We start from the raw sequence: 23,414 nt of genomic DNA, 5'->3' as shown, positions 1-23,414 counted from the left end.
AAGATGTGCTGATGAAAAATAATATAAGGTGCTTTATAGGGGGTTATTGCGTTTCACAGCAAGGTGAGGTGGAGCAGAGAGAGGCACGATCAGTCGGGACAGCAGGTAGAAATCACCTTCCCCTGAGCCTCCTCCTGGTCACCATCTGGGAACTATCACTTACGGTGCCTGCAGTAAGGAAAGCATCTGAAGTTGGCTCTCAGCCTTGGCTGGGGTCTTCAGAGCTGTTGATGTGGCTATACTGAAGTGTGGTGGCAGCTGGTGCATACCCCATTAGTAAACTCCGGGAAGCAACCTTTCACATTTGTTTAAACCAGAGCGAGCCTATTGCGCTTCTCTATCCACAGGCTCTCAACTTGGTTAATAAAACTCCTTTTCAGCGCTAGTAGTTATTTCAGCATCTAAGTAAGTCTCTTTAGCTACCTTGATCCTCGCCAAAGGTCACTGAATTGCTAAGCTCTGGTCTTCTTAGCAGGACCAGCTGCACTTAGAAATCATTTACTTGAATTTCAGTAAGAAGTGCTTTGGAGACTCTCTAAGATGCTTTGCCATTACCATGATAGGTAGTTTTATGATATTATTAGTTGACACTAAACCCACATGCTTCAGAAATATTGCCAGGCAGCAAGCTTTCTACGTAACTAAGTTCATGTAGGGATTAAATGTAGGTATTTCCCCTCTGTGCGTTTAATGTCTGTTTCAGGCCCTGGAGCGAGATACTTGTACCCACAGCAGCAAGCTTTCCTCAGCCATCTGCCAGAGATGCCCCAAGCCACATGAAATGGTTACCTGGAGAGGTTAAATAGGAACTTCAGCTTCTTTGTCTCTCAAAAGCAAGAAAAAGAGTTTCTACCATTTTAACCTAGGTGTAACTGACAGAAAACACTCCTAATGAAACACTCTCCCTGTAGCTTTTGACAAGCAAATGCTTTTTTCCCTGTTCAAATCCTTCTTAGAAGATCAATACTTCCATATCACCCACAAGGAGCAAACTGCACACACACATACATCTAAGGGCCCTCCAAACTGAAAAAGCCGCAGGATGATATTCCCCCTCACAGCTGCACTGGGTCTCCCAGTTCCTAAAACACTCAAAGTCCTATAAAAACATATAATACATAATGACGTGCTTTAAGCCAAAATGGGTTATTATATTTTTCATAACTGCTTTACTGCTGCTATAACTCAAAATTCAATCCCTCGTTCAAGAGATCGTTGCCTATCTCTAAAGGCACTGAGCGATGCTATGGCGGCATGGGAGGCTGGTCTTGCTGGAGTCCTGTCCCACGACATGCGGAGGGGCTCCTCTGCTGCGCTGAGTATCTCCAGCTCCCACTGCGGCTGGTGGGAGTTAAGAGCATTCAGCACCTGGGAGGACTGGCCCTGCACTTATTAAGGCCTGCGATGTAATTACAGACTAGTTATTGAATTGCTATTGAGACGAAACATCGCGCGGTGCTGTGAGCTAACAGCAAACGTGTGCAGCCATGCCTTGTTAACTCTTCACTCCGGTATGATTTAATCATTTTACATGCTGGTTTTGTTACGGGAGTGCTCTCCTGCTTACTAATAGCTGGGTTTCTGCTAGGAAGGTTTCTCTGCAGTGAATAGATTGAAGATTTACTGAATCTTTCAAAACCACTCTGGTAATTTATCCACATAGGAGCCTCCATGCCCCTTATTGTCACTGCATATCTGAGCATTGCGGTCAGTAATGGATTTTATTTTCACAACACCTCTAGGAAGCTGGAATTACAAGACCTGCTTGAGTTCTCTAAAGGAGCTTGTGACAGAGAAAAAAATCAAACCCATGTGTCCTAACTAGCATTTTGCAGCTAGTTGGGACTTCTTGGACCACTGTTACCAAAGGTGTGTTTGAACTATCCATGTCTAGATACAGGCCAACAAATTAAAACAACTGTTATAAAAACAACCTGTTTGTAAATATATGTATCATAGGTGTCCACATTCAACACAGGATTCAGAGAATCCAACAGTACTCTACAAATAACATGATTATTTTGTTACAGAGTGGGAACAAAGAGAGCAATCCACCTACTTTTTTGCAGATATATTTGCCTAAATATTAAATTTATAATTAAATATTATAGTCCATAAATAGCCAAATGTATCCAGGGAAGAGGTAAGCTGTGTACTTTCATTATTGCTTGCACTGATGTTTACCTGAGCATAATGACTACTAAGAACACTCTGGTTTTGGGAATGCTGTTGATGAGACTGTGATATGCAAGATTTCTATGTGATACGTAAGGCGATCCATGAGCAATGTAGTTAGGTTTTGTAGGCAAAACGCTGCTTTATGAACTTGTGCTGTTGAATGGTAGATGTCTTACATTGATTTATGGCTCCTGGCATCTGCTTGTCCATAGTTAGCACAAAAAATCCTTGTCTCCAGGTTTTCCATTGCTTTCCAGGGATGGTAGGTCTGGCCCAAATGGCACAGGTTAAAAGGTCTGATTAAATGAAGGAACGGAGAAAGATGTAGAAAGAGGTTCATTATTCTCCTGCCTGAAGGCATGAGCCAACCTCTTATTGCAGGAGCTGGGCAGACATGTCCCTGATGGGTACATTATTGCAAAAATCCTGGAGACGGTAATTATGCACCATCCACTGATGGAGACAGGCTACAGAGCTAGACACATTTCTGGTCTGTTCCAGTAGCCAATGGTCCTTTTCCTTGGAGTCCTGTCTTGCAATATGAGGAAGCAAATGGGGGTCACGATACTTGACTCAAGATGTGGCCATAGGCAAACCACTAATTCTCGCTGTACCTTTGCTCCCCACTTGGTAAAAGCATGAAAATGATCAGCTGGGGAAAGGTTGCAAAGGGCTTTACACATCTTTCCATAACTTGAATTAAATGCTTAGTGCAGTATTTATTTTACCAACAATAAAACTTCTATTCCCTCTTCCCTGTATCCTGCTAAATCTCAATATAAAATTATCCTGAGATATTAAATAATATTAAGCTCTTCCTGTTTAAGGTGACATAGATGTACAAACTACTGCCAACAATGTCTCTGTGATGATCCCATGGCCCCCTCATATTAATGGAGAAACTGAAGAAAAATGTGGTTTGATTCGCTCATGGTGAGGGACAAATGTCATGATCTTCTTTACTGAGGCAGAAAGGATTCAGACACTTTCATTCAGAAAGTAAGTCCCTAGTAGTAGAAGCCCCTGTTTTTTTGTCATGAATATTACAGACAAAGATTTCTCATGAGTGGTATGCTAAAACGAGTACATTTTTGTGAAGGTGTTTGTTCATTAAAACTTATATCTCTAGGATTTTATGGGATTTTCAGGGAAAAAAGTTCCTTAAACTCAGCATTATAAGAAGTGCAGATGCAACTGACTGAATCTGTAAAAAGATGGGCAAAATAAAATGTTACTTTGTTACAGTAAAATTCATCAACAAATCCAAGCACTTTATCGGTTTTAATTTAGCTTTTCTTTGGAACGCATTCCAGTCTATCCAAATCAGCTGGTAATCCCATGAGAGAATAAAATACCAGGAGGTTTTCCAAAATATGTATCTCCTCAAAAAAGACAAAGTCTTTAGGCAGTAATGGCATCTAAGTATAGACACAATACTAGAAACAATGCCCAGAATTTTATGTTTATTCACATTTGAAAAAAAACATGGTTTTTAAGTCCTTGAGCTGAACGATGCCAATGGTAATGGTGCTGGATGCTGCCGTTTCAAAGGATGTTCCCACCCACCAGGCTGTTGGCTGAGTTTATCTCACGCTGCACAGCACTGACCTAGGCAGCACACGAGGCAGCATTAATGACCCAGTTTTCCCACTTTTCTGACCGCCTCTGGCCTCCTTTAAAAGTTCTTTTGCACAGGAGTGCTGGCTAGTGGGTTTTAGTAAAATGCCCTTGCCACATTATTAAAAGAAAGCAGGAGAGGTGCTAGTTAGCAATCACTAACTGGGTTTAGAAAGATTGCACTAATCAAGGACATGAGCCCTGTTTTGAACCCTGGTCCCAACAAGCATAAATGCTGAGCTGATTTATTCTCCTAAAGCAGTTGTCATTATAAATTAATGATTTCACTTAATGTCTTTTATAATTTAGACTCGCTTACACTAAAAATGTCTGTGTATATGGTATCCTCCAGAAGTGTAACCATACAGTTCAGACTTGTATCATCTGTGTCGGCAGGAGCTTGTGCTGCAACCACATCAGAAGGCAGAAAAATCTAGATTTGTAAACTGATTCCAAAACATCATTTTAGATCTCTCCATACTGGAAGGCTGAACCTTGCTAAATCATGCTCTGGACTCAGTGGTGTTAAAATGTGATTAAAAGAGAGGTCAGGACAACCTGCCACAAAGCAGAGCCAGATGATTTGATGAAACTTGGTAATGAAAGTCTTTGCAGACTCCAACAAAAATCTGGAAAATAAAAGAAATGTAGAATAGTAAAAGGACTTTTTAATGCTCAGAATAAACCTAATAAGTGGATGCAGCAAGTAAAGCTCCTAAGTGTTCCCATGTCCAGATGGTGTTTCCATATTCCACCAAGAGGGAGGAAGGAAGATAATTAAATTCTCAAGAAACAGTTTAAGGATCTAAGAAGTTTATAGCTACATGCTGCCTGTATAAAGAATAAACTTGTAACACTTGGCTTTAAAACTCATAAATACACAGTCAGAAAGAATTACATGTACAATGGTATGAGGAACTTGACTCAGATTATCGCTAACTTGATTGCATTGCTTCTTTATTAGTACGAATCACTCTCAAAGGAGATCCTTAAATCGCAAAGTTTTCCTACTCTGCTTTTGCACCACTTGTTCTCTGTTTATGGGACAGAACCAGGATTTTATCTGGCAGGACCTAAGAGCTATAAATCCTATTTTTAATGATTTCCTAGGCCTATAGGCATCCTTCAGCACTGTAGGGCCAGGAGTGTAGTTACAGAGCTGTTATCATCGCTGCTGGCTCAGAGCAGACGTATACCCAGACAAATCCCTTTCCTGTTGGTTCTTTAGGTATTTTATCAAGCACAGCTCAGTTACAACATATCATTTTACTCTACAGCTACAAAATTGCCTGCTAGGAAAGGCAGAAATGACTTCATTCCTGTTACCTGTGATCACTGATCTGCAGCATCTAGGCTAAGCTACTGATAATTGCAGTGCTAGAAAGGACATCCAAATCAGGTGATAATACTTTAACATTTTTGTTAGAAGAGTCTGTTTTCCTTTCTGCAAAGGGAAAGACAGCTTGAAAGTCATTTGACCTGCACAATACTGACAGTAAAGAATACCAGTCAGCTACAAACACAGGTTCCAGCAGAGATAATCTTCAAAGAGATAGGATAAACTATAGTGATTTTATGATAATTTGAATCAAAACAATCTTACTGTTTCTGGAAAAGGAGGAAGGACTTGAGACCTATAGAAGAAGATAGTACTCTGTTCTGTTACACCGTTGTCTCTTCTCAAAGTGAAAGCTGATTTTTCCCAAATTGGTCAATGAATGAAAGGATAATATACAGTGTGGTGGCAAAGGCACTTCTGTATCACCAGCAACCATGCCAAGCATGAGACAATAGTTTTCTCTTAGCCCCCGTTACGGTCCTCTCGCCTCTGTCTAACTATCAATTTTCTTTGTGTCATCCCTAAAAGTGATTAATCCCTTCCTGATAATGCATGATTATGGAGAACTTTAATTAGCAGGCTGGTAGGCATTCCATGAACATCCCCCCTCCCCATAATTTTTATCACGTATTAAATGGCATTAATTGCAGTAATGTATGCATGTGCCAGAGGTCTTCCTCACTATTCCTCTTGTCTCAGAGCTAGAAGGCATTAACGCTTTGTGGGGAACCTCATACCTCCCCAAATGCATTGAGCTGGCCAAGATCAGCTTATGGCTGAGATCAGCTGATGGAGACTGACCAACTAATGTAAAGGATGCTACGATGCTGCTGTCTGCAATAGCAGGGACTTGAACTCCAGGATCCAGAAAATCTTTGCTGGTTCTGTGTGTTCAAGCACAAGTCTCAGTGACTTCACAGATTTTTTACGAGTGAAGATGCTGTAAACAAACCTGCTACGCGGAGTGTCAGAGTACGAGATAGCCTGCAATAGAAGTGGTTGCACATCCTTTCTTCCCCCATGAACAACCTGATTAGGACTCAAGTTTTAATAGTGCTGGCAGGTTACACTGGGGAGCGAGGGAAGGAGTCATTGAAGACAAGGTGCACTTATTTAAAATGGAAATACTAAAACACTACACAGCTGACTACAGTGGTAGTTGTTGATAAGGCTTCATCCTTCAGAGGAGAAGGAGCTATCACCTAAAAATGGGCTTTAGTGCTTTACTGGCTCAGTGTCATTCAGCCTTGCACTGTACACGTCCGAGCCCCACTAAAGAAACAGGAATAAATTGCTTTCCACAGCCAAAACTTGTAATTTCTTACACTTTTCTCTATGCAATTGAATTTTACATCCCATTGCAGATGAGAAAACCCCATCCTCAATTAAATTTATGTATAAAGTAGCAAAACCCTTCCATGCAGATCTTCTTTCTGTTTATCTTAGAGGCAATCAGTGGCAGTGTCTGTGCTGGTTTATGAGAGGAGACAGAAGTGTAAGCCCATATTTTATGATGAAAATGACAGTAGGAGTGACCTTGCTCCAGCACATATTACTTTTTTGACAGTGTCTAGAGGAGATAATCTAACAGCAGTCTGCAAAGCATCATGTTTCCTTAGATCCTGCTACAGTAATTCAATCATGAGCATATAAAATTAGATGAAAAAAAGGTAACTAGCCTTCTGGGACCGAGTGATTGCAATAAATGTTGCCTCCTGACAGTAAGCATTACATTGTCCTCTTGAAAGAGAGGTTACTGTTTATTATAGCGTACTTCTCTCATTTCAGCCTGTGCCAGGTAGCAGTGCTGTTAAGCATAGTCTGCAGGACAGCAAAAAATCCTTTACGACAATTATATGCTGCCTCTAAGGTACCAAAGCAGTGAGTAGAAAACTTCCAACTCTTGACCTTTGGGATCAAATGAGCAATGCCAGACCTTTCTTGGTGTTTTTTTTTTTTTAAAGATATATGTTTTCCCTTTCTATTGCCTTTCATTTAAGTATCACAGAGTACTTTATAAGCATCGGTTGCTCAATCAAATCTTACAAACCTTGCCATCCATTTTAGAGAGGTTAAGCTGAGCCACAGTCGTGTCTGTGTCTCTAAACTCAGCGAAGTTTGCAATTGAAGATCACAAAGCAAGTTGATAAAAGAGATAGAGTGAAACTGAGGTGTGGTGGAAGTTAGTCCCTAAGTGTCAGTACAGAAATTGTTTTCAAGCCATAAATATTTGCCCATGCATTTGTCCTGTGGACAGCTGAGAAAATGCAATTTTTTAAATTATTACAGGCTTGATCAGAGTAAAATCATGTTCATCTACCTTCGAAGATACATATGGGTCTGACATAAAGTCATACACCAGTTACTGCTACAAACACACACTTTTGTAGGCAGTCACAGAGTATACAGCAAGACCTGAGCTCTGGGTGCTTTTATAAAATGTAGATGAAGAAGAAAACACCAAACAGCAATAGGTACTGTCTGCCACTGTCTGATCATTAACATCGACTCCAACTTTTGGGGATTTTTTTGGGGAAGCAGAGGTGGGAACTCCTGGCAGAAACCCTTGGGTAGCAGACATTGTAAGACAAACACTTGTCCACTCTGGTGGGCTGCTGCTGCTCTACCTGCTTGATCAACTGCAGGATAAGCAGGGTTCCTTGAGATATCCTCATTCAAGTAGCTTTTCCATCTGTGTGTTATATGTGTATATGAATAAATAGGATTTCCTGCTAATCAAGAAGAGACTAGAGTATGACTGCTTATGAGCAATAAAATAATACCCTGAGAAGGTGAGGCAAGGCCAAGCTCTAGCTAAGCAGCCTGAGGAGCTGTGGAAAAGGAAGTCTCCTATTAGTGGATCCAAGTGATTCTCCATCAAACCGCAACAGCTCTGCCCTAGTTGTATGACCAAAGTCTGAGGCGATGATTACTTTTATCCAGAAGTCTGCATTTCAGCCAGAACAGATGTTTCCACTGACCTGACCCACATCAGCTGTAACAGGAACCAAAGGGAGTTGTCTCTGCTGTAAATGTACCCGTAGCAAATATCTGAAGCTAGATGGATCCTACACAAAATGTGCTAAAAAGAAATGTTCCTGTAAACTGCTTGAAAGCAAAGAAGTTGAAAGACCTCTCACTTTCAGTTAGGTAAATAAGGAATAACTCCACCAAATGTAATGGACTGATATTTTTTATAAAATCATTGAAAATGGAAATCCTACTAAGATCTCTGTATTTTCTCATGTATACATATTTGGCAAAGGTATCTGAATGGAGACATTGACGTTAGCTCCATAGTTCAAGCTGTGCTGTATTTGTGCTACACTGAGATTACAGTTTAAGAATTTAGTCCTGTATAATGAAAATTCAGACAAAGATATATTCAGCAGATGTAAACAGATCTAACTCTAATGACCGTATAATGGAGGTATTGTTTACAGCAGCTGAGAATCTGGCCCACAGTTTGTTATGCAAAGTCATTATCTTGTGTACTTGGATTAATGTACACACTAATAAAACTCATTAATCTCTTCAGGTATCACTGCAGGGTTTTGTGAATGAGATATAATGTAATACAAACATATCACCTCACAACTGTTGATAAGACCCTTAAATGCTTCTAATTATGGTAAAACAATTATCTTGGTGTAAGGGAAATGGACACTGTCTCTAGTAGCTTTTGACAGCTTTTCTTGAAATGAAAACAAGAGTAAAAATATACAGAGCTTTTCTTGTAAAGAGGCAAACTTCATAAACTTAATAACGTTTACTACAGAACTGAACGTTTAGTGGAAAATTACACTTCTCTGCATATGTCTGCCATAATTATAGATTCAGAGATTTACATGTAGTCCGTTAAGTTAATTAGTCCATTGTGCTGTCAATGCTATTTCACTGTACTGTATTGCAAGCTATTTTTTTAGAATACCTATAAATGACCCCAAAATATAGTTTATCTTGACTTCTTGGGGCAGAACATGTTTTTACAAATGTCCATGTCCGGACGTTTTGCTTAGTGTCATGTTAACCATTCTACTTCTTCACTTTATCTTGATTATCCCGGTTATTTCCCATTTTGCCATCTCAAATACTTCTTCTTTATCCTTGGTGTTCACCACGAACAGTTACTGGCACCAATGAATATTTGCCAGTCAGAGAAGGGGCAGTCCAGAGAGAGTACTTAGAGCTGCTGTACAACAGCATACACAACAGCTACTTTTCTTTATGCTACACACGTTTATTTGTTCCTGAGCTGCTGAAGATAAGGCATTTCTTGTTGGCTTGCTGCTTTGCAATAGTTGCTTTAGGGGGCGTGCAGCCCTTTGAGCAGCTTCAGTCATAGCAGCAGACGACCAGTAGGAATAACGCTTACCATGGGGGGCTGCAATCCAGTTCTGCGTTCACACATTGTGTGTGTGATTTAGGTTAATTAAGCCGAATTAAATTACATAGGATTAAATGCTATGGAGTCCTGCATTTATTCTTAACGGAGCTGGAGAAAGCTGACTTTTACAACTCCTCCTGAAATGCCCTCTATCTTTAGCCCTTTGGATACTGTAAGGCATTTTCAGCACACAAGATCTCTGTCCGACCTATAGATTGCTCCAAGCTAAGGGAAATCTATGATGAACGAGCAGTGAAACACTAGATATTCTGTACTCACGTTGTCCATTAGGTAACTTTCTGCAAACTGCCTTTTCTTGGCAAACTGTCTTTTGATTGTAACTTATTTACTTTGAATCCCCCTGTTCACAGTACCGGTACGCGTCAATGCATTTGGAACTCAGTCTCAGTCACCCACAGTTAATCCCACCTCGCTGGTTTACCTCTCACAAACTTTCTGACGTTTTATCTCCTCTAGGTTTTGCTGTTACCTGAACTTAAGGATGCTTGGAGTGGCTAAAGGAATGTACCTTTATCTTCAATAGTCAGATATGCACAGAAAAAGGTTGCACACATCTGCTTTTAGTTAAAAATAAAAATACGCAAAAGAAAAAAAATATTAAGAGTAAAGCTTTAAAAGCAAAGTGACCCAGATATTTATGGCCAGTCTTTCGAAGCTGCCCACAGGTACACAGGATATCTAAAGATATCAATGCCGGCTCTAAATCCTATCCTTAGGCACAACAACTGCAATAACAAAACCCAACATACCTTCACATGTCAGTAGGAAGTATTCCAGATTGTGACTGAAGGACGCACTGAAATAAGTACAGTTTTCAATCAGATCACAAGACAGACACTGCCTGTTGAAGTTTCCATTTGTGCTTGCGCTGAAAAAGTTAACACAAGTTCATGAAGGTCACTGAGCAAATTTTATCTGGAAGCAACATTACTTGAACCTTACTGTACTGTAGAACAAGAGCGTAAATATAATGTGTCCAACATTAGTAAGAGACAAAGCATTTCCATTTGGTTGAGTTTAAATAGCAGTAATGGCTTTTTTTTTGCCTGGGTGGAGAATATATAAAAGGATACTGATGTCTTTTTTGCAAGATCAGGTGGTTATGAAGGAAGGTATACTTTTTAAAAGAAAATGATGGTTGCAATTCCACAAGAGGAAGTCATAATTCGGTGAATGAAGGCATGAAACAATGGAGCAGTATTTCTACTTATAACAGGCAATAAAGAGCTGGAATTGCTTTCTTTAAGTTTCTTACTGGTTGCCTCACTGGTCTGATTTGCTAGCAGCTGCCTCAGAGGCCAAAGCCCTTTTTGGGGGTTTAAATAGTTGCTCTTGTAACATCTAAGTAGAAAGGAAAGATTGTATTTAGGGGTCTGGTTTCGAAGAAGGTAATGTGGCCTGTCCATGTGCTCAGAAGTGTTTTGTAAGAGTCTACTGTAGGTTGAAGAATAAATTACAGATTATTAGCAAATATTAATAAATAAAATTTTGCACTGCTATAGCATTTTGAAACTTAAAATGCTTCACGAATATTAACTAATAGATCTTTCCAGTATTACTGTAAAACAGATGAGTGTGTTTTGTTACCATTTCAATGTCGAAAGAGATGAGGCTGAGCAACCTGTTTAGGGCCATAGAGACTGAACTGAGTAGCTCTTGGGTTCTTGTTTAGGCTCAGATCAAGTCCCTGCCTTAAATCCTGTTTACAAGCTACTAAATCAGACACAAAAAGGAAAAAATCAAACAAACCAAAACCAGATCTTCATCTGATATACGCTGTCAGAGCTCCAGTGGAGCTCTGTCAATGAACATGTGCCAGGGTCGCTGCTGAGCTGACGCTCTTGGGCTGGGACAAGAGATAGTCAAACTACCCAGCCCAGAAAATCAAATACCTGAAGTGAGGCCAAGATCACTGTGTAATCAAAGTAAGGTCAAGGACATTGACATTTTGGGCATCTCTTTCCTTGTTGCCTATGTGGGGAGGGGAGGTTAATGAGGCACCAGCGTGACCTGCATGCCAAGACGAATGAGGGGTGGGAAGCACTTTCACTCATGCCAGCAGCTCTTGAGCCTGGACTCAGCTTTTAAAATGAGATTTTCTTCCCATTTAAATAGAAATTAATGGTCAAAATAATTTTGATTTTTTTTCTTCAAGAAAATAAACACTGAGCAGAGCTACTCTCAAAAACCTGTGGAGTGCAGTGAACAGGCATAGAGGTCTCAAAAGGAAAAAATGATTCAATTCCAGGTAATTTAGTTTGCTCTAGTTCCCTTCCCACTGAGGAAAAACAGGTATGACATCATGTTAGAGAAGGAAAACATACTGCCTGTCCCTTATCAACTGATGCTATCACCAGCTCTGCCCTTTGTTGCAGATGCTGAGATGACAGCAGGGGGATTGAGAAGAAAAATAGGACAAATGGAATAATGATTCCAAAATTATTATTTCAAAGTTTGGGTTTCCTCCCCTTTGTAATCTGCTCCCACAATACTTCGCAGTAGCTACACTACCAATAGCTTACTAAAAATCAGCCTTTTACTCATCATACAGTTACAGATAATACTAAAGTCATCTGGAATTGCAGAAAAACATTTGCAAACATAACATATTGTTATGTCTTTTCAATTTCATAAAGAGGTGAAGTGCTATCAAACTTCCATGAAAACTGCTATCTGGAAGTATAAAAACAGTTTATACCATTAGTTTATGTAATTCTGAATTCCTTCAAGTGTTAAGCAGTTCTGTTGGAAAGTTTTGTGACAGTTTATCAATCTTGAGACCAATTTAAAATTTGCAATAAAATGAGAAAATTGCGAAATGTAAAACATTTCTAAATGTCAAGCATTTTGTTCACTATTGTTGTGCTGTTCTGCCTATTCCAGTGACAGATTGCAAGATCTTGCAATGCCATTAAAGACAAACACATAAGAAACTGTATCTATCGCAATCTCTATGTAATGATTTGTGTAAGACTGAAAAAATGGGAAATTCTGTATGTGAAGTTAGTAAAGCACATACCTGTATAAATGTCGCCTTCTTGGCAAATCTTCTGTGCTGTGGAAATAACTGGGGAAAAAAAAAATTAAAAGACAAGTGTATCATTAGAAGGGTGTTTACAAGTATCTCATACAAAAACATCTTTATTCACATAGCCGTTTTCCTGATCTTCTAATGGCAAGAAAAGTTTAAACTGAATTAGAAAAACATACAGAGGGACACATCACCGCAGAGGCTCAAGCAGGTACATTGTAGGCTGCGCTGCAGTTAAAACAAGTATAGAAATGTTTGGGTCCTAGACTGGTCATGTCAGCGGAACAAAAAGGATCAAGCCATTAAGTGAAAGACCTTCACATCTTCACCTCAAGCTTTATGGTGCAGAATTACCTTTAGACACCTTTCTTTTTTCTCTAGAACCAGTTTTTACTTCTCTGACCACTATTTATTCTTTGCCCAGATAGCTAGCTAACCGGGGTCTGATGTGAAACCCACTGAAACGTCCTCTTTAAAAAAGGGACTTGGACTTTCAGGGAAGACAGGGTATCAAGTTGAAGAATAATTCATTGCCCTTGTTTTGTTCTGAGACTGTGGTGAACTCCTTTTCTGGCTAAACAGCAAAAGCCATGTTGTGCGGTGACAGCTTCTGAAGGTAACAAGAGAGGTGCTGCAGGAGGTGGCCAACCTCAGTCTAACGTTGAGGGTCCAGATTGATCCCCCAGATGCATTTCATGTAAATAAAGACAGACTACAGGAGCAAGTGTAGCATCCGTGGGGTGAATAACGTGTCAGGCAGGATATTCAGCCCAGCTAATCTGCTTCAAATGAGCTGCAGTTGCCTAGATGTACATTTTGATTGCACAAATTGTATGTGGTATTTTCTGCTTGACTGGACAGTTAAAATGCAAGACTTTGGTGCTAGTTTGCTACTTAGTTCTGCCAAGTGGTAAAGACCCTTATATTGTACTGAAGTTATTCGTAATTGAGGGCATTCAAAACCTTGAAGGAGCATCGTGCTCTTAATGATCATTCAAAGTTTATCATATTCCAGAGGCTTTTTACTCAGCTGTTCAGTGATCTTAAGAAAATGAGAGATGAGAGCCTTGTATCCAGCTGATCCTTTGCTGGGAAAGGAATCTATGGTATTTGATTCCAGAAAACCTTTCAAACATTTTATTATGTAATTTCTTGAAATGTATTTAAAAAAGTAAACATTTACAGAAGTTATTTTACAAGCATAAAGGGCAAATGTGAAGAAGGGTGGGGTTTTTTTGGTATTCTAACTAAACACTTTTTTTCTAATTCACTGATATTTTTGCAGGTCAATAAAGGATTCTTTTTAAAACTGACTATCTAGGTCGTCAATGAAAATAGACTTCAGAGGTTAATATCAGAAGCTGTAGCAGGAGAAATCACTCCTCTACACAAATGTAACAGTCACAGAAAGAAAGGTTTGAACTATGCAGAGAAAACCAAAATAAGACAAAATATACGGAATGGTATGAGAGGTTAAGCCAAAATGGAGGCAGTTTCTCCTGCTGCCTTATCCCCATCTCCTTCTGCTCATACATTTCAGATGCATACACAACACCTTTGTAACTAACCCTATAGTCCAGGGCTAAACAAGGGAAGACTGATTTGTCAGACCAAAGTTTACTTACATTTTATGCCTCTTTTCATCGTATGCCAATATCTTTGTCACATCCCAATCACCAGATGTAATAGACTGTAAGGTATCGCTGCTACTATTGGGCTGCCAGAAAGAAAAGAGAATTAGATTTCTTTTTTCTTAAAAGAAGATATCTGAGCAAAGCTTCTCTGCTGAAAAAGGGAGCTCTTTTGACTCCATTACCTATTAAAAATAAACCATGCGTCTGCAATTTCCACCCCTCCCCCTGCTATTTCTGTGAATCTGCAGGCATAGAAGTAATATGGAGTCAGAACCGTCTTAACCATAACTCCACTGAAGATAGTGGGATAAATTCAGCACAGAACAGCTTCAAACACCTTGCTCTAATCCAGCGTGCCCACGAGCTTCTGATTAATCCTCTATGGCAGCACAGGGATTTACTTATTTATGTACAACTAAGAAGGCATTAAAAAAACAAAACAAAGCAATGATATTGTTTGGAAAGAGGCAGTTGGTTGACCTTTTTCTTTCAAGTATCTCATTTGGAAATTCATGTTACCTTATGCCCAATGAACCACCACTGAAGGTTTTCTTTTATGCACAAGACCCACATTCTACATTTATACCTTCCAGTCTTGCTGGTATGAGCAGAGATACTACTTTTTATTGCTTTGTACTGCAGGTGAGTCCCAAAGCAGTGGCAGTGAGTGAGTCACCTGTGATGATGACATGGCGATGTGGTAGAACTTCCCGCGTCCTCCCTGGGGAATGGCTCGGACAAAGAAAAACTTCCGACCGTTCTTGGAAAAAATCGGCTCTTCATTCTGTAAGCAGCAAATTTAAGGGTTGTATTACCGTTAATTTATTGTATTTAAAATTGCTCAGCACTGCAAAACCCTGTGAAATTAATTCACATTGAAATAGAGAGTGCTCTTTAACAGCAATCTGAGGTAAACAAAAAACCCACTGAAAACTGGAGAAAGTTTTGAAAATTATTGCTTTTGTGCTCTCGGGAAAGCAGACACCTTTCAGCTGTGGGAAGACAGGGCGACAGGCAGTAAGGAGAGTCCCTTGGCTATAAAGTAAATTCCCATTTGCAAGGCAAAAAGTGCACATAGACAGCTGACTGCTCAGGGCAGTTGGAATAAAGCCTTTGGAAATGGTTTGAACCTCCTTGGCACAGGTATGACAAACGCTGTTTACTCTGTTGGAAGAACTGATCTATTCCTGTCCTCAAGGAAACACAACTAACAGCATCTGACTGCTGTCTTTTCCTACTCTCTTACAATTGCTTATTTCACTGAATTATTTACAAAGGGGAGGATATCTTGCAAAACTGTCCTTGACACAGAGCTCCCAGGTGAATGTGATGATTGACTTCTATTGCGCGACTAAAACTTTCAACCAGAGACAGAAGAGACTCAGCAGAAGGAAATCAAACACCACATATGGCAAGCAAGCATTTCCTGGAAGGGTCGTTGTTTTCTTTTTCTACAGGAACCCCGAGGCACATGGGAAGTCTCCACTGCAAGAGATGGTTGAACAGCAGATTACAAGGGAAAGCAGAAGGATGGTCCATATGGTGTGACACAGTAGCACTGTACCAAGGGAACTGGCTAGATGAAGCTCCTCTACTCTGCATCTTGAATAGTTGGGACTAAAACAAGAGCTGAACCTCTGCTGAACCTCTCCTGTGACATCAGGCTTTACTGGGGACCGGCTGAGCCCTGCCTGCCCTGGCGCAGCTTCATGGCTCCTTCTTCTTCAAGGGCAGACAACAGGAAAATTGTTGCTCAGCCTTTTCTGGGTCCTCCTTTCGTTCAGTGTTTATCAAACACCCTGGCTTTCTGCTTGGCACATGTCAAGATACCACACTGAACCAGCAAGAACTTGATTGCACAGGGAGACTTATGGCTAATGCAAACACCTACAGCAAAGAAATAAACATTTCTATTTCTCATAAGCTAACACATTATTCTTGTATGTTCCTTTGCTCCCAGTTCTTTACTGATTAATCCTTTTCCACTATTTATCAGATTTATCAACACTGCATTAGGTGTTCAAATTGTTTGTTTTTTCCTTTTATTTTCCCTTGCTTAGTTTTTCAGTATCTTTTAAAATATGTCCATTTACAGCTTGTTGCAGCTCTATGAAATAATGGTTTCATTTGTTTCTGACATTGTTCTGGAACTTGAAACATGAAACTATATTATTTCCAAATGTCTTTCATGACAGCAGAAAACTCATAAAAAACCAACTATGATAACTTGGGCAAACCTTCTGCTCGACAGGTTTTCCTTTACTGAGGTAAATAGCAATGAGTTCACCCTACATTTCTATATCTGCACCTACTGCATTATATATTCCAGCACTATGTCTCTGCCAGGGAGAGCAGGCGTTGTGCAGATTAGTTTGAGGTTCATTCAGAGTTACAGGGGAGGGAGGTACACGGCACGGATGACAGATGCAAAGCTTTAGCACTCGGCTGATGTTATGAGACAGCCTGTTTGCATGTTCTTGTTGCTGGAAAGACAACGCATTAATACAACCAGAACTTTGTTTAAAACCTTGACAGAGATGGTGACTTATCCTGGATGGCAACTGGCGGGGATGTCAGGCTGAAAGGCTTTTTGAACAGGATTTTATACTGTAGGGAGCTACAGTGGGCACGTAATTAAAATATTCTGCACGTGATACAAGCAGTTTGAACCTTTGGCTGACTATTATTGACTGAATCCCACAACACTAAAACAGAAGAGCCCACCTTGAAAATAAGAGGAGATCAGTTTAATACTGGTAAAAGAAGATACTTTTCATGTGCAGCAGTTAGGGAATTTCTGGAAGTTTTTGCTCCAGGAGGTTTATGGAAGCAACTGGTATTAGAAGGTGTAAAAAGGGATTGAACATAATAATGATTCATTAACAGATCCTAAAGGGAACAAACATGGATATATTCTCAAATGTCTGTAATCTTTTTATTGTAGATGGTGGTGAAATATGAGAGGACTGGACTGTGGAAAGCCGCCAGCTCACACACTGTCCTTAAATACCATCAGCTGCTGTGCCTGCTAAAGACAGAATGACGGAGCAGAGGAAACAGCGGTGAGGCTCGGTAAGGCACTTCTTAAGTCCTTATGGCTCTTCTTGTCTTTTGTTCAGCTAGATCTCTGTATTTAGACAAATGAATTCTTCCCAAACAGTCAAGGCCAGTTTCCAGAAATCCTCTGCTTTGTGCAGATGAAGGACAAAGCTATCCTCATGTCAGCTCCACGTAGCAATAACTCAGTGCTCTCAGACTCAAGTATAAGGGAAGAAAACTAGTAAGGTAACTCCTGTATGATTCTACAGCAGCTTAAATTGAAGCTTAAATCTGACTAAGCATGGGTCCCTGATCCCATTTGCCTTTCTGGGACCTGTGTGAACAGGCAGTGGCCTGGTTCAGAAAGCAGATCTACCCAGAGCTGCTCACCTGTGATGGGCGATTGTCCCCAGGGTGGAGGAAGAAGGAAATAGGTGGTTGGAGCTGAGGACTACCCAGTCATCAGAGTTGAAGGAATAATCACTAAGCAAAGGATGACCCTGTGGCTGGAGAAGGAATTGGTGGGACTAACCAACCTGCATCACTATCAGTAAAAGAAAGCAGCAGCAACTCCTTTTCCAGCAACCTGTTTATCGCTGTGTATCAAAATGGTCCCACCAAAGACTTCAGCTTTGGTGGAAGAGATAAGGTGATGGGAGGCTGCTGGAGGGCACCGTGATTCCTGGAGGGATCAGTGCTGGAGTTCAGAGTTGTGCAACACAGGCCAGTGTACCTGCAAATGGTCAGGAGAAGAAGAAACCAAGGAATGCCTCAGAGGTTTATCCCAAGTTTGACAGAATCAGGATGCATGAGGGGGACAATGCTAAGGGCAGTCTGAGCTTCTGTAGGTCTTAGAGAAGGGCAGAAAGTCCTGGAACAAGGAATAGCAATAAAAAAAAGGTAGAGTGTATTATAGAGGTATTGGAGAGGGATCACTGAGCATCACTGGATCTGCAACCACTTTCTCTGATCCACCTTTGCCCAGATCCCAGAATGAATGATTTTGCTCTGTAGGTATTTATTCTCTCAGGGAAATGTTCCAATACTTTAAGTATCACAGGGCAATAGCTCTGATAAACAGATAGGTGTGACATAAATCCTTTTAACTCTTTGCATTTTGTTAAACAGTTCATTGAAATGCAACGAAGTGTTATAAATGCACATGGGCATTACTGTGACAATGAAGCCACCTCCTCCTCTGGGTGCAGGGGGAAGAACTCTTTCCATCCCCTGCCACACTCAGCCCCTGGGACAATGCTGAGCTTCATCCTCTATCCCTGTCCCCATGCTCATCTGTGGTTGGGTGCACCACATCAATGGCCATCTCTGAAGCCAGGGCACCTGCCATCAAAATACAGGGTCATCAAACTGGAGAGGAGAGGAGTCCATGTCTCTGGGTATCAATCCACTGGATGAAATCAAGACTCTTCATTTAAGTGCCAAAGACGCTGTAACCAGAAGCTGCTTTGTTAGCTCTGGCAGATGAATTTGAGTATTTGAATTATGGGGCTTTGGGTCCTATTTCTGCTTCATCCTTTGTCTTTAGGGCAACTTCAGCTCAGTTATGGGGTTGTTATGTGACAAAAGGGCTTTACAGGGTGAAACAGTCAGTCCTGTTTGTAAGGTTCTCTGAACGCTGTTTTTATTTAAAAGAATCTCATTTCATACTGCCTGTTAACTGTGTGTAAAAGAATCATTACTGGGTTATCATGCTGTCAGTTTTAAGACAAGGGAGTTATAAAAGAAAAATGGTGTGAGGTTTTCAACCTTTCAACCTTTTGACAGAGCAAAAGTCTTTATTTTCAGACCGAGGTGATCTGAAACACTAGGGAAATAGTTGGAAAAACTCAACCCAAAGGAACTGTTATCAGGGGAGGCCAGCCAGCCCACGCAGGCAGTTTTGGAGGTTATATGTCTCTAAACAATTTTGTGGTAATCTCCTGGTCCTGCTGACGTCAATGTCAAAGCCCACAGTCTTTGGTGGAGTGGGAATTGCACCCTGGTTTATAATTAAATTTGTTCAGGCCACATCCACAATTAAATAAATAAGCCAATTAAAATGCCAGTAAAGTTTATCTTCAGCAGGTGCTCAGAAATTGTCTTATTTGTCCCTTGCTGATTCATTGCCTGTATATGACCATAACCGGCACTATTGGAAAATGGCTTCTTCACAAAAATTGAAACAAAGTTGTTTACACTAATAATTACTGTTTCAAAGAATTTGTATATTTAAGCAAAAGTATGAGTAAAGTTCAGTCTGGCTCTTATGCTCAGAAGTGCACAAGCAAATATATAAATAAAAGCAGTAAAATCTTCCAAAATCCCTAGGCAGCTTCGCTGAACATGTGCCTGTTCTTATTTGTGCAAAAGGTTTGAAAATTCTGGTCATATCATCTGACAAGAAGTGACAGATATTTTCTAGCAGAACCTCTGTAAATACTGTATATTTCTCATTGTACTTGGAGTAATTTATTAATTAATAAATTCTGCCTATGTTGTGAAGAGGGTCTCCAAAGTTTTTAGACCTGAATAAAATTCATTCATGAACTTAAGCCCAGAAGGGAACACAAGATCATTTACTATAACCTTCCATACACAGACTATTAAAAACATGAACAAAATTCAAATTCATGGGTTATATGACCTATCTCAGAACTCCCAGTATTTCAAACAGCTGAAAAAAGTCAACTCTATCATCCTTGGAGACTCCCTCATGTCCCTGTTGAGTATCTTCTGATACTGATGTTTTTCTCTCCTCATCTCCTGCTCCCAGCCTACTGTGAAGTTTGCCCCAATTACAGGAAGACCAGATATACTTAATCTCCCAAGAAAAAGGTAAAGCTCTTGACTGCTTTTCAAACTGGTGTATGGAGTACTTTGAAGGAGTATTTTAAAGAATGAGGCAAGCAGTTAGGTTCCTCAGTCCTATTGATTTAAAATTGGGGTACTTCTCAAAAGGAGGTCTGGTCAATGGAGCACACAGAACAAGTTGGCCAACCAGGCAGTGGGTGTCTTCTTCAGGGTGGGCTGAATCATACTCAAGGTCCATTGACCATGTGACCACAGTGCTCACCGTACTGGCTGTCTACAGAGGGGCATCGGGCACCTGCCTCATATGCATATACCTGTATTAAAATCTCTCAACCAAGGAGTCTTCATCCTGAGCTGAGTCACACTCCTGAGCTCCTTCAGTAGCTGCCTAATGTGCAACTCATCTCCTCCTTAAAGAGGTTAGGGGACTCGCACTAGCATTTAACATTTTCACATCATTCTCATAGTCAGACACACATGCCATGAAAATAACTTTCCAGTTATCTAGATTAATGTGTCATAGAGTAAAAGGTAAATATAGAAAATACAATTATACTAGTAATCATATATTCAGTCAAAACTAGAATTTTAAGTAATTTTGTTGTCAGAAATGCAGGAAAAAGAGTTCTATAATTCTTCAGACTCTTACAAAAGCTTTTGAAGAGTAATACCAAATATCTCCAAAGTCCATAGCAAATGTTATCTTAGTTTAGTACTGAGATACTGAGTACTGAGTACTGAGACTCATTTGGCTGTAATGAACATCCTTCTCTAACCTCAGACTAAGTATATGATGTTTGGAGATGCAGTAAAACAAACTATATTTCCCTGGAGCAGGCCTGTTAGAGACTAGCAGATCATTTACTACAGTTATTCAGGACAAAACACCATCCTTTAATGCTAGTCCATGTAGCAGGTAAATGACTAAAGAACCACAGCAGTGTAAAAACACAAGTTCTACTGTACTGCATTGATGGAGGCCCCAGTAAATAGCAGTGAAAGGATTAAAACTATCCTTGGATTTAGAAAATAAATGAATCCCGTGAAGTACTTTTTTTTTTTTTAAAGATACAAAATATGGGCAATTTCATTTTCTCTTGACTCGTTTGTCTTTTAAGCTTTTATTTTCTGCTCAAGCTAACACTGTCCTTATGAATGTAAAGAATACTTCAGCAGCATTTTTACTCTATACCTGAGTATACCACCAAAAGATTATTTGAAATGCTTGGAGCACAAAATCTCTCTCCTCTGTAAAATCAGCTTTTATCTGGATCAGACATAGCCCATTGCTGTAGGACAGCCACTGGGAGAGAGGAGATCATTGTCCATGCTGTGATCTGATGTACTGTGGTTTCTACAGGTTCTTGGATCCTCTGAACAAGCTGTGACAAAAATGTGAAATATTTTAAATCTGCACTTGGAAAATGTAGTACAAGATCTTTATCTGACATGCTACTCCCTGTCTGGCATTCACATATCCCACGAAAAACAGCTCAGTGTTTTGGCTGAATTGGTATCAGCAGCTTCTCTCTCAAGAACAGCTTAATCAAATATGAGGTCACTTCACAAACTGACTCCTGGGGAAGTGTTATAAATGATCTTCCAGAGATTTACATGCTGGAAATCTACAGGTTTTATATAGACATATGTTGAAAGAAAAACCCCTTTTCAAAAAAAAAAAAAACAGAAAAAAAGAAAAAAGAACAGAAAAATCCCATAAATCAAAACTTCTTGCGGGTTTAATTTTTATATCCTATATTCTATAGCTATTTTTTTCCAGCATTTATTTTCATCTTTGTTTTATTTTATTTGGGGGGTGAGAGCACGTAGCCATACAAAGTAATAATATTGCACAGAAGTTACAGTGTCAGAAGAATGATGTGACACAGTTGTCTGTTAAAACAGGATATTAAACTCGATCAGGCAGTTTCTCCCCATTCTTGTGCTCCACATAAGCTCTTGTTGTTTTAACTGCCCCATCGACAATATAATTTCATTTTTCCCCTTTCCTACATCTCCAAATAGCTGCAGAGTAACACAGAAAAAATTGTCAAATTTAGCTTAAGTGACTTAAAAGTCCTATCTGCATGATTTTGACTCTGAATGGACATAGGCCCTCTTAATAAAATGACCTTTGATCTTCTGTTTTCAACAGTGGACTTCTTTCTTGTCTAGAAGACCAGAAAACAACCACTGTACTGCTTAAAATCATCATCAGTCTCAAAGCAGGGTATGAAGGACTACCTCTGAGGTTGATGAGTCATACACAGATACTGTCAGTGGGTAAATTTCCACCAGCGTCAGCTTTTCATCTCTTTTAAATCCAAGTAAACTGCAGGCTAAGAACTATGGGACCTACCAGAGAAGATGGCATCTTCAATAAGAACTTGTTTATTACTGAGAAACTCTTTTCTGTAATACAAATCATGCCATCTTCCAAGCATCTTTCTCAGGTCTGGAAATCAGTTTTTCTCTTTGGGGAAAAACAATGAAACAAAAAACCTACCAAAAACTTGACCACAAAGAGATCACTATTACCTGTCTGTGCAGCCAGCCTTCACTTTCATCTTCATGTTTCTAAAACAGAAGAAGATCATTAATACCATACTTCATGTATTACATTCTGCTATCAGTGCAGGAAGCAGTTGGACTGAATCTGAAAAGTTGTTCAGAAAAACAAAGAAACTATTTAAACATGTGCTTCAGGAGTGTAATCCAGTGGCTGCTCTCCTTGTCTTTCCCCTCTGATAAATAAGCAGGCACTCAATCAAGAAAGCATTTTACTCATACAGACAAAACACATAAATCCACAAGATATATTATTCCCCAAAGAAATAAAGCTTGTTAAAAAATAAATAAAGGTTGAAATGAAAGTTGTTAAGAAAAGACTCTGCACTGTGCTCTATGCACAGTATTGCATCATTTTTTCAAGGGATGGATATATCATTTTCTATTGTGGAAACACCTACGCCAGTTTAAAAGATGGTATCTGCTAATACTTACACAGGTTATATCAATACACCATTACATTAGTGTGTCTATAGAAGGGATTAATTAACTACAATTAAAATGTGGGTAGACAAGCATAAGCCATTTTTAATGCCTAATATATCATTTTCTATTGTGGAAACACCTACGCCAGTTTAAAAGATGGTATCTGCTAATACTTACACAGGTTATATCAATACACCATTACATTAGTGTGTCTATAGAAGGGATTAATTAACTACAATTAAAATGTGGGTAGACAAGCATAAGCCATTTTTAATGCCATCAATAGAATCATCATAGAATGGTTTGGGTTGGAAGGGACCTCTAAAGGTCATCTAATCCAACCCCCCTGCCGTGGGCAGCGAC

The 23,414-nt window shown here is 39.8% G+C and overlaps 1 protein-coding gene across 2 annotated transcripts in view; it reads right to left on the bottom strand.

Moving 5' to 3' along the window:
- The window catches only part of DPP6 (dipeptidyl peptidase like 6), a 433,849-nt gene that overhangs the window by 28,142 nt on the left and 382,293 nt on the right, over window positions 1-23,414 (bottom strand). For both annotated transcript variants that reach the window (XM_009287806.1, XM_009287807.1), the window contains exons 12-16: window positions 22,596-22,634; window positions 14,884-14,991; window positions 14,199-14,290; window positions 12,562-12,609; window positions 10,292-10,410 (exon numbers count right to left, since the gene is read on the bottom strand). In XM_009287806.1, the coding sequence (XP_009286081.1) occupies window positions 10,292-10,410; window positions 12,562-12,609; window positions 14,199-14,290; window positions 14,884-14,991; window positions 22,596-22,634 (406 nt within the window). The remainder of the gene's footprint in view (window positions 1-10,291; window positions 10,411-12,561; window positions 12,610-14,198; window positions 14,291-14,883; window positions 14,992-22,595; window positions 22,635-23,414) is intronic.

This window comes from Aptenodytes forsteri, unplaced genomic scaffold, assembly GCF_000699145.1.
Source record: "Aptenodytes forsteri isolate BGI_AS27 unplaced genomic scaffold, ASM69914v1 Scaffold296, whole genome shotgun sequence".
In the NCBI taxonomy this organism is placed as follows: domain Eukaryota; kingdom Metazoa; phylum Chordata; class Aves; order Sphenisciformes; family Spheniscidae; genus Aptenodytes; species Aptenodytes forsteri.
Note: the sequence above shows the minus strand (reverse complement) of the source record. Positions and strands in the feature narration are given on the sequence as shown.